General features: G+C 42.5%; 1 protein-coding gene across 1 annotated transcript in view; it reads right to left on the reverse strand.

Annotated features, from left to right (window-relative positions):
- The window catches only part of LOC311038733 (dynein axonemal heavy chain 11), a gene marked incomplete at both ends in the record, with an annotated part of 133,044 nt that extends 117,517 nt beyond the window's left edge, over nt 1-15,527 (reverse strand). The window contains 18 exons of the mRNA XM_084048325.1: nt 713-935; nt 2,157-2,326; nt 2,495-2,752; nt 3,106-3,441; nt 3,976-4,371; nt 4,809-4,913; nt 5,046-5,252; nt 6,131-6,250; nt 7,490-7,627; nt 8,256-8,372; nt 9,894-10,061; nt 10,535-10,756; nt 11,426-11,637; nt 12,096-12,195; nt 12,436-12,625; nt 13,297-13,490; nt 14,362-14,511; nt 15,306-15,527. Of these exons, the coding sequence (XP_083904451.1) occupies nt 713-935; nt 2,157-2,326; nt 2,495-2,752; nt 3,106-3,441; nt 3,976-4,371; nt 4,809-4,913; nt 5,046-5,252; nt 6,131-6,250; nt 7,490-7,627; nt 8,256-8,372; nt 9,894-10,061; nt 10,535-10,756; nt 11,426-11,637; nt 12,096-12,195; nt 12,436-12,625; nt 13,297-13,490; nt 14,362-14,511; nt 15,306-15,527 (3,528 nt within the window). The remainder of the gene's footprint in view (nt 1-712; nt 936-2,156; nt 2,327-2,494; nt 2,753-3,105; nt 3,442-3,975; nt 4,372-4,808; nt 4,914-5,045; nt 5,253-6,130; nt 6,251-7,489; nt 7,628-8,255; nt 8,373-9,893; nt 10,062-10,534; nt 10,757-11,425; nt 11,638-12,095; nt 12,196-12,435; nt 12,626-13,296; nt 13,491-14,361; nt 14,512-15,305) is intronic.
- Between the last annotated feature and the right edge of the window lie 983 nt (nt 15,528-16,510).

The following is a 16,510-nucleotide window of genomic DNA, read 5'->3' on the forward strand; positions in this document are numbered from 1 at the left end:
CCAGGTGGGCATGGTTATAGGCCTAAACCTAACCCTATAACCTCACAGAAAATATGCCTTAACCCACTGGCTTCCAAACTGTTTTAGATCGTGACCCAAAAGAGAAATTTGTCGTCCCTGGGCCCAAACTAGTGGAAATAGCAGATCTACAAGCTCGCGATGCATTGTGAGCTTGTAAATCTGCTATTTTCAATGTTTCAATTTTTTTTTTAAATATATGCATATTTTTACCAGGTTGCCGGGTCTACAAAGAGACTAAAACTACTCAACACTTTTTAGCGACCTCTTCGTCTTCTTCATCATTGGCTGTCCTTCAATCCTTTAAGCCAATGGGGAGACTTCCCCGTTTTGGCTGTCCTTTAAGCCAATAGGGAGACTTCCCCGAGACTTCCCCATACTTTGACAGACGGCCGTCCTCCCATGCTATGGGATCATAGCCCTCCGCCCTCCCCTGTCTCTCTTCTCCCCCTCTCTCAATCACGCAGTTGGGGCTGACAAGCGTGTATTGTTGCCCGGCCGTCAGCGCTGCTTAATGTCGCTCGTTAATTCATTTGCTCCAGGCGTGTAAGCTCAGAAGCTCATTTAAGAGGGCATTTACTGACCCATAACCCGACCCACTGTTTGGGAACCACTGCTCTAAACTAACCTCAAAATCACGCCCACCTGGGTGAAACACCTGGGGAAAAGAGAGAGTCCGGTTCATCGTCCTCACCTCCAGCTGGGAGTAAACATGCTCTGGTATTCTCTCTCCGTATCTCTCCAGCAGGGTCAGAGTGGCGCTGAGGGGCTCGAACATCACGTCTGTGGACGTCTGGCGGTCTCTGACGGCCAGCAGGTGACCCATGACCTCCACCAGGCCACGGTGGTCCCCTTTAGACACGGGCCGGCGCAGCCCCTCCACCGTTGAGCCGACAAACTCCTCCAAACCGTCCAGGCTTTTTGGGGGGAATGAAAGGAGAATCATGCGTTACCGTGGGAACAGGTGAAGGAAAGCGTGTGCTACGTGTAGTAAAAACTAGAGCCCGATGTTGACTAGATCGGTGTTGGCAATTATGCATTTTTTGGATAATGTTTCAAAATCAAAAATAGCAACACCTTCTGAGCTTAAATGGGTTCTTTTTGAAAAATATTCAAATAAGGCTGAATAAGTGGTTAAATAAAAAAGTTATTTGTGTTCATTTGTATACATGTATAAGTTTAATGTTATCAGATATAAACTATAATCAAATTCGGACAAAGTTGTTTTTTTCAAATTGATTAGAATCAATCAAGATATTGTTCAAAATATCAGGTGGGAACGCATCGGACCCAAAAATCTGCAATGGGTCAGGCCCAGCGTTGCCAGATCTTTCAAGAGAAATAAGCAACCAGGTCTATGAAAATAAGCCCAAAAGAAGCACACATGTGCACTTTAAATATACATCGGCTATTTGGAAATAACCGATCTACAAGCTCACAACGCGTCGCGATGCAACGCGTTGTGAGTTTGTAGATCTGCTTTTTTTTTTTTTTAAAGTGACATTTCAGATATTTTTTAAACATTTTAACAACACAAATCTGGTGCGGGGGTCCCTGATGGGGATACGTGGACAATTACAAATCAATTTGGGGGTCCTTGACATGAAAATGTTTGAGAACCACTGGTTTAATCAACATTAGGGAAGCAAGCCCAAATAAGCAACTACAGTTTAGAAACAAGCCCAAAAAAACGCAACCTGCAACTACTAGTATTTACAAGCAACTTTACAGAAAAACAAGCCCAAAGTCGCTTATAATAAGCGAACATGGCAACGGTGGTCTGGCTCTGGTGAAAGCCATGCAGAGAAGAACCATACAGTACCTGCCAGTGACCAGTGTTGCCAGATTCTGTGAGAGAAACAAGCAACCAGGTCTAGGAAAACCAGCCCAAAAGAAGCAACTATGGGCCACATGAGCACTTTAACATATGCATCAGCTATTTGAAAATAGCAGATCTACAAGTTCACAACGCGTCGCGATGCGACGCGTTGTGAGCTTGCAGATCGGCGATTTTCAAATAAAATCTTGCGGGGAATAATAAGCAGATCTGGCAACCCTACCAGTGACGTATGTCATCAGAGAAGGAGCATACAGTACCTGTCAGTGACGTATGTCATCAGAGAAGAAGCATACAGTACCTGTCAGTGACGTATGTCATCAGATGCTCCTTGAACAGCCAGCTCCACCTCTTCATGATGTTGAGGAGACTGAGCTTGAAGGTCTTGATGTCCACTCTGAACCACCCGTCAAACACCCTGCAGTCCTGCAGCCTGGACACCTCCGAGTACATCTCCTCATAGTAATCTATCTGTAGACCCATAGAGTACATCTCCTCATAGTAATCTATCTGTAGAACCATAGAGTACATCTCCTCATAGTAATCTATCTGTAGACCCATAGAGTACATCTCCTCGTAGTAATCTATCTGTAGAACCATCATAGTAATAATAAAACCATAACACTTCTCCTATTTCACCTGTTCTTTGAACTGGTGGATTGTAGGAGGGGCTTCTGGGAAGGCATGGGGTTGGAGGGCCTCCTCCATCTCCTCGGTGCTCAGAACCTGTCCATACAGGAGGAACTGTCTCAGGACCTCAGCCCGGTCCTCCATCCACAGGTGGGTGTAGCAGGAGAAGGTCGTCTGGTACTCCAGCGCCTTGCTCAGGACGTTCTCCACGTGCTCCATCACCTCCTGCCTCAGGTCCAACAGGTCCAGCATGTCCTCCATCTCATCCTGGAATCAATCATGTTCAACCCATTAAGACCTGGAACGCATCTTCTGTGTCACTTTTTGATTTGAGCTAAAAAGTATTATTTTACACTTTGGCTATTCAAAAACAGCAGATATACAAGCTCACAGCTTGTAGATCTGCTATTTTTGAAAAATCGCGAAAATGTGTGAAAATCTTTGAATATATACATTTTTAAAGTGAACATTTTTAACTCAAATCTTTGCTTCTGGGGGTCCCTGGAACAACATGTTTTGAGATGGGGTATTTTTTAATAGCCAAAGTATAAAATAAGGGATAAAGTGGTTATACACAGATGCGTTCCCGGTTTTTAATGGGTTCAAAATAAATAAAATACCTGGTAGGTTTCCAAGTGCAGGTGAGCAGCCACGCGGTCCACCTTGGTGGACGTCTTGAAGACATCTCCAACCAGTCCCTCCACCAGCTCGTAGAGGCCGTCCCCCGCGTCCCGCTCCAGCGAGGGGAGGAAGCTCATGGCCGAGCCGTGCAGCAGCAGCTGGGCCTCAAACAGAGGAGCCTGCTGGCACATGCCTGACTCCATGTTCTCCATGAAGAACTCCAGAGAATGGCTGATGGCTCTGAAGAGACCCTCCACCACCATGTCGTCCACGTACTCCAGGTAGGAGCGCCATTCCTCTGAGGTCAGGTCGGTGCGGAAGAGGGACATGTTCTCCTGATGGACAAACGAACAACATGGAGAAATTCATCTCAAGGCATTCTTGCACAGTTAAATGCAACGTTATTTATTAGACGTGACGAGCTGCGCAAAGCAAGTGCAAATCTCTATAAAGCCCAACCAGAGACAGATTTATGGGTCCAATGCAATCCATATTTCGGAGAGTTCTAGACTACAGATTACTGATGTTTTCACAGATGAGATATTTTGCACAAAAGTACAAAATAAAGTCTAATCAATCAAAAACATGAATCTTTTAAAAATAGGAAATTCACAAATAGCCAATGTGCAAGCTCAAAATGCATCGCAACACAATGTGTTGTGAGCTTGTAGATCAGCGATTTTTTTAAACATCAATCAAAGATGGCAAACTTTGACTGAAGAATAATTTTTTGGTCAAGAATAAAGCACAGGGAGGAAAGATAAACCATATGGCCCCAAAAAAAGTGTCGCTATTGTTTTATAATAACACAAAACAGGCGCATCACGCATACACGTTAAATAAATCAGGAGCATACTGTATACACATACCTGTACCAGCTTGTGGATGTGGCGTCCGTCTTTCTGTACGAAGCCGTACCACTTGTTGACGCGGTCAGCCCTGTCGTCCAGCATTATGAGCGCGCCTTTCTTGTTGTCCTTCCTGCAGAAGACGCTCTGCTTGCTCCAGGCCTTCATCAGAGCCTGCAGAGCCTGGCAGTTGTCCTTGGTTCTCTGGAGGCCTCGCTCCACGCCGTGGACCCGCTGCTTGGTGGTGGTGATAAAGCTCCAGCAGTCCGGGTCCTGCCACGTCAGGCTGCTCTCCGCCCGGGTCAGCTGCCGGTCGATGGCCTCCAGCTCGGCTCTGATGAGAGGAAGCTCCACTTCCAGCATGGTCTGTTTCACCTTGTTGTACCAGCGGACCAGCAGCTGGAGACTGCTGACATACTGGGAGGAACAACAAACTAGATCATATATTGTAGCGACCCCGCGAAAGACCCGGCTGTGACTTGCTCCTCCGACTAAATCAACTGTAGATTTAGCCGACTATAATCTTATGATATTTAGTCGACTTAACCCATTAAGACCTGGTCACTTTAGATTTCTTTGGGTTATTCAAAAATAGCAGATATACCAGCTCATAGCGCGGCACCGAGTGCCGCGCTATGAACTTGTAGATCAGCTATTTTTGAAAAATCGTGACATTTTTTTTTTTATATTTTTTTCCGAAAGACTGTTAGGATTTCGATTTTTTTTAGACACTGCCTCAGGTCTTAATGGGTTAAACTAGACACATTTCAGATGACTAAAATATGACGAAATTGAATTTTATTCAAAAAACAAAAATCTAAATTTGCTGTCGAAATCAACACTGCAGTGCCTACCTTCATGAACATCTCTCGGTTCTGGTACACCTCCATGGCGGCAGCAGGGATGTTGGTCTGGTCGAGAGCCTGGATGTATTTGACGTCTCTCAATACCGCGATAAGCTGAGATATAGGAAAGCAAACAGAAGGCATGGTCGTAAACACACAGAAATCTAAACGTTTTCTCCTTCAGACCTTCACACCAGGTAGGGATGAAGTGTGGTATAATAATGACTGTCATGGAAACATTACTACCTCTGGGTTGAAGTTGACAGAGATGAGGCCAGACGAGGTGTTTCTGGAGAGGAGAGGCTGGTCCAGGTTGAAGTGACACACCTGCTCCAGGCCCTGACACCAGTCAGTGCAGGCGTCCACCTCATACCGGTCCAAGCGGGTCAATGTGTCCATGTACACGTGGTTCTCCTGCACCATGTCCACACCCTCCATGTACATGTGGTTCTCCTGCACCATGTCCACACCCTCCACGGACCTGAACATATGAAAGAAACGCACAAAAAACTATAAGCACGTTAAAGGGATAGTTCACCCCCAAAATGAAATCGGTCACCCCATGGAGAATTGAATTCATGGATATTTTTTAGTTTTTGTCGCATTCCTAAGGCGATAATTTGATGACCGGCAGCGGTTCTGGTAGGAGACACAAAGAGTCTCACACACACACACACACACACACACACACACAAAGAGTCTCCTTTGTGTATCCTATCGGAACCGCTGCCTACTGGTTCGCTGGTCATCAAATTATTGGCTTAGGAATGCAACAAAAACAAAAAAATATCGATGAATTCAAGTCTCCATGGGGTGACTAATCGATAGAAATTATTTTTTTGGGGGTGAACTATTCCTTTAATGCCCCAGACCTGATAGATCAAAGACCTGCCAGGTTTGGTTTGTTGTTTATCTAAGTGTTTGACAGTTTGCTTCCAAATGTTTGTATTATTTATTGAATTATTATGAGACTGGATTGGATTAAGAAACACTGACATAGGCCAATGGTTCTCAATATAAGGTCCAGGGACCCCAGGGGTCCTTAAGTGAGTTCCAGGGTGTCCCACAGCTAAATACAGTAGTTAGAGTTACAGACCCGAAAGGGTCAGTTTGGTTCCTGAGTTACAAAAGTTCCATTTAGAATTAAATTAACACTTTGAGGTTGGTAACAGATTGGGATCCCAGAAATAAAATGCATATCAAACTGGGGGTCAAACAAACACTGAAGTAGGTGTACGAGTGAAGAAAGTGTCATTGGATTCAAGTTTATCCAAACCATTGTATTTGATCTTTTGATAATACTGTCATGTCAAGAGAGAAGAAATTTGCACCAACGTGTCAAAGAGAAATCTGAGGTTCTCCCACGGAGTCTGAATTCTTTCTCTCAACGTCTTCGCCCACTTCAGGGCTCCTGATGTGCGCGGCATGTTTCTAGTCAACCCCATGTCCGCCTGTCAACAAGAAGGAAAAACAGAATTAATTCACTTTAGAATAATGCTTCCTATAGTCCATATTTCCACCCACCATCCGTCCGGGGCTAAGATACCACAACTACAGATCCTGTTGCAAAAATGTTAATAAACAAAGGCCTGGTTGCTCACTTGGTAGAGCACATTGAAAATTATATTCGAATATAAAAATTCATATTCGATTTATTTGAGACAGGGACAAAAAAAATATGTATCAAGTTATAAAAACAAACACAATATTTTTTTATTGGATCCGAGCACTTGACACATTGTTTTCTCACAACAAGGTATCAACAATGTATCTCTCACAACAAGGTATCAACAATGTATCTCTCACAACAATGTATCAACAATGCATCTCTCACAACAATGTATCAACAAATGCATCTCTCACAACAATGTATCAACAATGTATCTCTCACAACGCGTCGCGGCGACGCGTTGTGAGCTTGTAGATCTGCTATTTTCAAACATTTTAGTACTTTTACTTTTGGTACTTTAAGTATATTTTGATGCCAATACTTTTGTACTTTTACTCAAGTAACATTTTGAGGCCATTTACTTATAATAGAGTATTTCTACATTGTGGTATTGCTATTTTTACTTAAGTAAAATATCTGAGTACCGTACTTTTTTCACCACTGTTTGTAATACAGTACCTGGTGAAGCTGAGACTTATTATAAAGGAGTTAACATCTCTGTAATACAGTACCTGGTGGAGCTGAGACTTATAAAGGAGTTAACATCTCTGTAATACAGTACCTGGTGGAGCTGATACTTATAAAGGAGTTTACATCTCTGTAATACAGTACCTGGTGGAGCTGATACTTATAAAGGAGTTTACATCTCTGTAATACAGTACCTGGTGGAGCTGAGACTTATAAAGGAGTTTACATCTCTGTAATACAGTACCTGGTGGAGCTGATACTTATAAAGGAGTTTACATCTCTGTAATACAGTACCTGGTGGAGCTGAGACTTATAAAGGAGTTTACATCTCTGTAATACAGTACCTGGTGGAGCTGAGACTTATAATAAAGGAGTTTACATCTCTGTAATACAGTACCTGGTGGAGCTGAGACTTATAATAAAGGAGTTTACATCTCTGTAATACAGTACCTGGTGGAGCTGAGACTTATTATAAAGGAGTTTACATCTCTGTAATACAGTACCTGGTGGAGCTGAGACTTATACAGGAGTTAACATCTCTGTAATACAGTACCTGGTGGAGCTGAGACTTATAAAGGAGTTTACATCTCTCCAGCTCTTCCCTGAAGTACTGCTGCAGGACCAGGTAGTTGGGACTGAAGATCTGCTTGATGTGTCTTCTCTCCAGGAAGGGTCCAGAGATAACCAACAGCTACAGAATACAGAGCAACGTAAAAAATGTGTGCAAATCTTTGAATATATTATTTCTAAAGCGAACATTTGTAACTACAATCTTTGTTTCTGGTGGGGGTCCCTGGAACAAAATATTTAAAAATGGGGGGGAGGGGGTCCGTGGACAAATACATATAATTTTGGGTGGTCCTTGACATGAAAAAAAGTTAGATTTTTTTCGTTTTGTTTAACTGCTATGATTTAGAAGACATTTGTAGAATCCCCAGAAGCAAAACGATTTGAGTTGAATATATTCAAAGATGTGCACAAATGTTCACGATTTCTTTTAAATAAATAGCAGATCTACAAGCTTGTAGATCTGCTATTTTTGAATAGCCAAAGACATCTGACAGAGCCAAATGACACAGATGCGTTCCGGATTGAATGGGTTAATGTTAATGTGTGTGTTTGTGAAGTGTTTGTGTGGGCGGCAGGTTGGGTGTACTGGGAGCAGAGTGTGGGTTTATAACTCTCAGGTTGAGTGTTACTGGGAGCAGAGCGTGGGTTTATAACTCTCAGGTTGGGTGTACTGGGAGCAGAGTGTGGGTTTATAACTCTCAGGTTGAGTGTTACTGGGAGGAGAGTGTGGGTTTATAACTCTCACTCACCTTAAAGGCTGATTCCAAGCTGCAGCAGTCCTTAAACGCCAGGCAGAGAACAGAGGCAAGGCGGCGCTCAAAGTCCTCAAGCTTCACTTTGAAGTCTGTATAGTCTTTTTCAAAATCCTTTCAACAAAAATCATGAATTCATCAGTATTGAATAACGGTTCATACTATTAAGCACTCAAGACATATATATACTTTGTTGTATGACAAATAACCAAAAATAGCCGATGTAGCCGCAGCCCTGACACGTGTGAGCTCTTTTTCATGCGCATGTGTGAAGTTTTGAGAATTTCTGAAAATGTTTGCCTATAATGATGACCCAAAATCGGGACGCCAGGTTTAAAGGGATTCCCAAGCCAATAATTTGATGACCAGCGGACCGCTAGGCAGCGGTTCCGGTAGGAGACACAAAGGAGACTCTTTGTGTCTCCTACCGGAATATTGGCTTAGGAATGTGACAAAAACTGAAAAATATCCATGAATTCAAGTCTCAATGGGGTGACTAATCGATAGAAAAAAAAACATTTTGGGGGGTGAACTATCCCTTTAAAGTTGGGTTAATCTATGTCAATATATGAATGCAAATACATGTTAATCCACAACAATCACTCCCCGACAATCCTTTCCGTTCAAGACATTATTTGTCTTGATGATAAGAATGGCGCACATGTATATCGTGATGTGTTGAAGGATTGGTTTGTTAGTATAAGCAGTGTTGTTACTATGCTGGGCAGCTTTTATGAGCACTAACACCCGTCCTGACATGGCCTGGTCATCATCACACACCGTCCATCATATTCACTGAAGCTTATCTCTGTGTGTCCATCACAGTGAATTACAGCTGTCCACTACACTGACCAACACACTGTTTACCAGTGGTGCAAAGTAGCTGAGTACATTTACTCAAGTAAATGTACTCAGTCCATGGCTGTCCTTACGAAAAAATACAAAAAGTCAGACTATGAGATAACTTAAAACCCTATACTTAGTTGACCAGAGTCCCCCAGGGCGTAATACGTTTGCCAAAAAAAAAAAACGGTTCTTCAAGTGGTCAAAGCATTTTAAAGTAGGGATGTCCGATATTATCGGCCTCCCGATATTATCGGCCGATATTAGCATAAAAATTGATATCGGGAAAATATCGGTATCGTTTTTTTTTTTTTTTTTTTTTTGCTTTATAAATAAGTTACAGGAGTTCTTACTGTATATGGTGTGTGTGATATGAAATTTGAGCTTACCCTAATCACAATAATCCCCGCATATATCGGTATCGGTTGATATCGGTATCGGTAATTAAGAGTTGGACAATATCGGTATATCGGTTATCGGTAAAAAAGCCAATATCGGACAACCCTATTTTAAAGTATATTCTTATCGTCTCTGTCGGGTGGGAAACCTCATATGTTCAAAACTGCTACTTTTCAGGATTCAAATAAATAAATCGCAGATCTACAAGCTCGAAAAGTGTCGCTTCATACCGTGTTTTTCAAGCCTGTGGGTCTGCTACTTTTTATGCTTTTTGTGTGACACTGTAGTATGATCAAGTCGGGGCGTTAATTTACGGGAAAAAAAAACACAAAAAGTTAGAATATGGAGATAAAGATGTTTCTGACCGATACTGCAACGTTATACATATATTACCTGAATCTGGTCATGCAGTGGGTTGTATTCTCTCTCCTTAAAGACTTGACAGAGCTGTGTAAACTCAGTGAACATGTGAGCGGCCTGCTGGCTCAACACTCTGCCTTTCAGTCCTCCAAACTCTAGCTTCTCCAACCTCTGGAAGTCAAGCATGGTCTCAAACAAGTCCTGAGAACAAAACATAGACATTTTTGCTATTTTTGTGCAAAACTGTTGTGCGGCAATGTTTGATATAGGGCTTAAGTGGTACTGGTTAACTGATCGATTTGTCAATTATGAAAAATATTAATACATTTTTTCCAGTGTTAATTCATTGATATATGATAATTCTGTTGTTGTTGTTGTTGTTGAAAAACTCGCTTCTCAATTGTCTATTAATCGAAAACGTTATCAGTACAATAATTGCTTAGAAGATACATATTTGCAGGAAGCACCAAGTGCTATAACTATTACTGTAAAGACATAGTTTTAAAAATAATTTCATGTCAAGTGGATGGCAGAGTTCACACTACAACTATAACAAAGACAATGGTGAACGATACAGTTATAGTTATTATTATTATCGTGTTTGGTATGAACGGCCCTTTACAGACAAATTCTCAATTAAAAAGCCACTCGTCCGGCTGAAGGGACGACCTCACCTGTATGTGTAGAACACGACCGAGGAAGCGGTCGAAACGTGTGAAAACCAGCGCGGACTGGAAGTCCCAGCAGGGAGCCTGGTGGTTGGCCGGGTTCTTCCTCCTGTACGTGTGGAACGTGTCCCTGAACCGTCTGAAGACTCTCACCACGTTCCTCAGCCTCTCCAGACCTTCCTCTACGTCGTCCTTGAGTATCTGCTCTGCACACAGGTAGTCTGAAGCCTGGAGAGACCCAGAAACACTTACTGTAATGTGACACCGACAGGGTTTTTCAAAGTCGTATGATGCTCAGAGAGACATTGAAAGTGAACTGTTAATAATATTAAGTAATTAAAAAATATTATTATTATGAATTAATATAAGGTAACTGAAAGTTTTAGCGTCTAATGAATTATTACTGGACTTTTTTTTTTCATTCTTCACCTACTGTAGTACACACTGTGACACTATGAACCACAGAGTTTGGACATTCAACACGTTCACACATTAGATATACCAGTCCACGTAAGAGCAGTGAACAAGGAAAGACTGCTTTCAGTTATTATGCTCCACACAAATGGAACAAACTTCAGGACTCTCTGAAACTGGTGTGATTGGTCTCAATACAGACATTTAGGGTGCTTCTTGAGGACACCCTACATAGTGACTGCACCTGTTTCACGTAACACTATATTTATTTGCATCTGTGATGTTGTATTGTGATTCAAATGTTTGTTATTGTTCTTCATTTATGTATGTGTTGCATATGCTGTTATCAGGGAGTCCTTAAAAAAAGAGAGCTTGCTCTCAATGAGCTTCCCTGAATAAATAAAGGAAAAATAAAAAAGAAAGACTTCACTTGACCCCCCCCCCCCCGGTAGCAGAGCTGCCCAGCAACAGAACAGACCCAACCTGTTGGATGAGAACGTTGCACAGTTCCTGCAGCAGCACCACGATGCGTGCGGGCGTCCGGTACGCCGGGCAGCGCGACCACACCAGAGACACCGTGTGGAACAGAGCCGGGACGAAGGCCTCCCTACGCGGAAACTCTTCCTTCTCCAGCTGTGACAGATGTGCACGCAGGGGCCGCAGGTGGAGCTCAATGTCCCGGGCTTCTTGCAGCGCTGGGGGTGAATAATAGTCTCTTGAAAATGCGCAGATTGTAAAGCGGATGTCTTTCCTTCCTCATAACTTCCGTTTCGCTTTTGTAGTTGCGTAAAGAAATCCTCCTATAAATTAGTCAAAGACTGTCTAGCTTGGTGGTTAGCAAAAATGGAAATTCCAAAATATATTTTAAAGAATTTTAAAATGTATTTGCGGCTTTCAGTAGGCGTAGTTTCTGTGTAGCATTCTAAGATTGTTGAAGACTTGTCTGCTTTGAGAGACCAAAATGTATTTTTGTCATGCGAACCTGCGCCCAAAATCTAAACCTCTCTTTCAATTCCATACAAATTCACCTCGCAATTATAAACAAATGTCCTCTTGATAATGCTGCTGCTGTACAAATTGTACATTTAAATAACACATCAACTGATGTACAAAGCCAGTGACTTTGTTTGAATGAGACACCAACATGTCTTACCATCAAACACATTGACAATCAGAGTGGTGATAGTTGGATGATAGCTGCTCTCCACCACCTCCAGGATCTTCACCATCTTCTGAACTATGGGACTCTGAAGCTGAGAATGTATGGGTAGCAAAACATTAGCATTCGGTAGAACATCTTCTGAACTATGGGACTCTGAAGCTGAGAATGTATAGGTAGCAAAACATTAGCATTCAGTAGAACATCTTCTGAACCTTGGGACTCTGAGGCCGAGACTGTATAGGTAGAAGTACAACAGCATTCAGGAGATCAAAAATATCATCAAACTCAAACATGGTGTTACTGTTAATCAAGGAATAATAGAGAGCATTGCCTGTTGGTAGATGTTCTCTATGTTGCTTTTCCTGGACGACCAGAAGTCCAGCTCCGCGTAGGGTCCCGGGTTGCTGCCGGTTCGAAGCAGCTCTGATGAATCTTCCTTCAGAACCTTGTGGATCAGGTGGGTCCAGGTGATGCCCAGGGACTCGATGGTGTGGATCAGTGTCCTGTCATAGCCGTCACACCTCATAGGAAAGACAACAAAGTCACTGAGAAAGCGCACTTGGTATACAGTAAATCAAATCTTCATGTATTGGTAAAGCATCCAAGAGGTGTACAGATTATAACCGTAGACAACAACGAGACATAAACTTCAGCGGTATGTACCGGTATGTACAGAAAACATTGGGGGGGGGGGGGCATTTCTGGTGTCAAGCTTAGAAGGCTTGTCTACAACCAGTTGCAAATTGCAGACAGGTGCTCTATTATGGCGGTTTTGAAGGAAGTGGCCCAATTTCTTTCCAATATGGCTGCTGTGCATAGGCTAATATTCCCATAGACATAAAGGTAGAGACGCCTCCTCCGACTCTGGGGCGTCTGTATCGCGGATGCCATATTAGAGGGGGCACGCTTCCTGACTACTGGCCAATAACAGCGTGTCTTTTCCGACACTTGGCAGAATCGAGTTGTATAAAAACACACCAGGATATTTTTATACAACTAAATTCTGACAAGTCCCGGAAAAGATGCGCTGTGATTGGCCAGGAGTCAGGAAGTGTGCCCCCTCTAATATGGCGGCCGCGATACAGGTCGCTCCAATGAACTGCAGCAGCCAATGAGGTATCACAAACACCTTGAAGGTGAGAGTTGTTCCTTACACTTATATGGTAGAGTAATAATTATAGTTGTTCCTTACAGTTGCATGGTACGGTAATAACCGTGGATGTCACATGTCCCCGGGGGGACAGGGAGGACAGTTCGTCCCAGACACTGTCCTCTGACCACGGACATCTTGTTCCTCATCTTCTCTGCATGGCGGCTGATGTCCTCGCACATCAGGTTGGGCCACGTCGCGTGGTTGGTCTTGGTTGACAGCAGCGGCACACACACCTTAATCGGAAGAGAAATTAGACGTAGTTTGTTCAGTAATCATGACGGCTGTGTGACGGAGTGAGCCTTCGTTGGTGACAAGTTACTTTGTAGATTTCAATTACAAAATATGCCTATAAACCAATTAAACCATATTTAAAAATGTGTCTATTAGGGAAAAAAATGCAATCTACAAGCTGACAACGATTAGCCAGAAATGCGTAAGCTTGTAGATCTTGGGGAAGATTTTGACAATTTAAAGGTTTTTTTTTAAATGATGGGAGATCGGGTGGCGCTGCCCACCACCACGGAGGTTGTGGGTTCGAATCCACCGTAGTGCATCCGGCTTTGTCGGGCGTCTATGCAAACATAATTGGCCCGTGTTCGGGGGAGGGAAGCGGGCGTGGAGGGTGATATTTGTCACTGCATGTACTCCTAAGGGCTGGCGGCGGAGCCTGTCAGCAGGGAGTGTTGGAGGAGTAGGACGAAGGCTCTACGTCCTCCCGGTGGGGGCTCCTCGCTGGTAGGTGAGTCAGTAGGATACAACCGTGACAACACAGCAATGTGTGTGGGGTGGAATTAATTGGCATAATAACTAAATTGGGGGGGAAAGGGGGGGGGGGAATATTGGCTACTCTAAAAAAAACACAAAAAAAAACATGAAATGGGACATTCTGCATAATGACTTCTAAAGTTAATTTGACTTTTGGTAATGTATATAGTGCTACTTCTACTTGAGTAAAACATCATTGCTTACTTCTTCCTTCACAGCAAGGTGTTGAACACATAACAATTACTGACAACAACATGTTTTACAGGACAAATTAGCACACATGTTGAAGCCTTTATTACACTACTAGATGGATGACAGGTTGTAAAGTGATATATTTACCTGTTCTACCGTGTTTGACAGCTGTTGCATTGCTGACTGAGACAACGAGCCAAAAGTCACCAGTTCACTGAAGTTGTCAGAGTCGAGTGGAACGCCTCTCCTTTTCTTCAGGAGGTAGACGTGCTTGTGTAGAGGAGGAGCAGGAGGAACCTAAAAGTTGAAATAAGTTGACAGTTGCTTTTACTTCAGAGGATTCAGGTTTGGCACCAGTCTGGCGAGATAATAGAGAAGCAAAGCTAGCCTAATCCAAGGGTTCCAAATTTAAACGTCCCCTCAAAAGAATTCTCATTTGAACGTCCACCACCCTGACAAGCACTTTGAATTGTACGCATTATGATTGATTTTCTTTATTAACATTTCATGCTTCCAAGGAAGCCCAGCCCATATTATGGACTTTATACACTAACACAACACTTTTCCATTTCATTTAACAAACAATAAACCGACATGCTGTATCACAAACAATGATCAAACAAATAACCAACTAAAACACCCAACTACATACAGGCCAAATTAATAATACAACCTAAAATACAACACCCTTCTTATTATATTTAGTTTGACACCTCGCACTGCGAGGCGTTGTGAGCTTGTAGATTTTCACGTTTGCCTCTTTCATACGTAATATTTGACAATTTGGCCAATTTGGTATTAAAAAGGTCTTAAAAGTCATTAAATTGTCACTTTATAAATGTGCAGATACCTTGTTTACACTTATACAGTATGTTGGTTTGTTCACTGTTGAGTGAGAAAACAATGTTACTTAAGCTAATCATCTGTGGACCCCCTCAAAATCATTTGGGGACCCCCCCTGGGGGTCTCAACCCCCAGTTTGGGGAATCACTGGCCTAATCAGTGGCACGTTTTGCAAGCATGTGTATTGTTGTCACATGTTGACGCGTTCATTAAGGAAAGCTTATAATAATAATAATGTGTATTCTTACCTCTAGGTAAGCATCCAGAGAGCCATCTGAAGACAGGGTGAAGAATATGATGTTCTGTCTCTCTAAGAAGTCTGTGATCAGAGTCTGAACCTCCTGCTGTGATGTGAGGCTCTGCTCCCATGTCTGGAGCCTCAGACCCAACAACACACACACTTTACCCCCAATAAACCTCACCCTGGGGTCCTCCACAAAGCATGGCACGGCCTCCTCTGAGTCGGACATTATCAGTAGGCTATAGTTATTTTCAGCAACAAAACAGCAATGTTTCTTTGTCAAATAGGACAGTTTTTGGGCCTTTCATAACTGTAGAGAGTCTCCTACAACTTGTCTCTGTGCTCCCAGCAGCAGGCCAGCTGATGTTGTTAGGGGGCGTTGCAGCGTCGCGTTGCTAGGCGACAGAGACACAGACTCAAGCCCTGATTTGTCTCTATAAATCCTTCTAGCGGCTCCCACTGTTTCCCAAACATGGGTCGGGACCCATATCTGTGTCGCGGACCAATGTTTATGGGTTACGAGTAAATATCTATATTTCCTACATTAAAAAAAAAAATGAAAAAAAATCTAAAGATTTTAAAAAGTTTTAAAACATTTTTTCATCAATTAAAAACTATTCCAACATCTACAAAAGTATGTCATACATAAAATGAAATCAATTACAGTAATTTGCTTAAATAAATAACGTTTAAGAAGTAGTGAAAAAAAGCAGATCTACAAGCTCACAGCGCGTCGCGAGCTTGTAAATCTGCTATTTTCCCTAGTTTGGGTCTAATTTCTCTTTTGGGTCTTGAGCTAAAAAGTTTGGGAACCATGGTCTAGCCTACAGACGGTGTTGTCGTCTGTCATGACCGTCATGATCTTCAAAACAGTGTTTGCACTTTCTCCATTTAGAACCCGTACATCTACATAAACGTTCAGATTTCAAATATAAAGTGCTTACCTTATGTGGCCATAAGGATGGCCACATAATGTTACGGATGTTAAAATTATGTTCAGGCCCTCAGAAGTAAAAAAAAAAAAAAAAAAAAAAGCATTTTAATCCAATCGGTGGCCATTTTCTCATAGAGTTATAATTTATCAGCGTGCAATACACTTCCCAACCGATAGGGTCGCGTAGTTGAAAGCCTTTGGCAAAAATACGAAGAAAATGGCCGCCGATCGGATTAAAATGCTTTTAATTGAACAATACGGAAGATACGGGTAATTCT

This window comes from Gymnoscopelus microlampas, assembly GCF_963454915.1.
Source record: "Gymnoscopelus microlampas genome assembly, chromosome: 3".
Taxonomy (NCBI): Eukaryota; Metazoa; Chordata; class Actinopteri; order Myctophiformes; family Myctophidae; genus Gymnoscopelus; species Gymnoscopelus microlampas.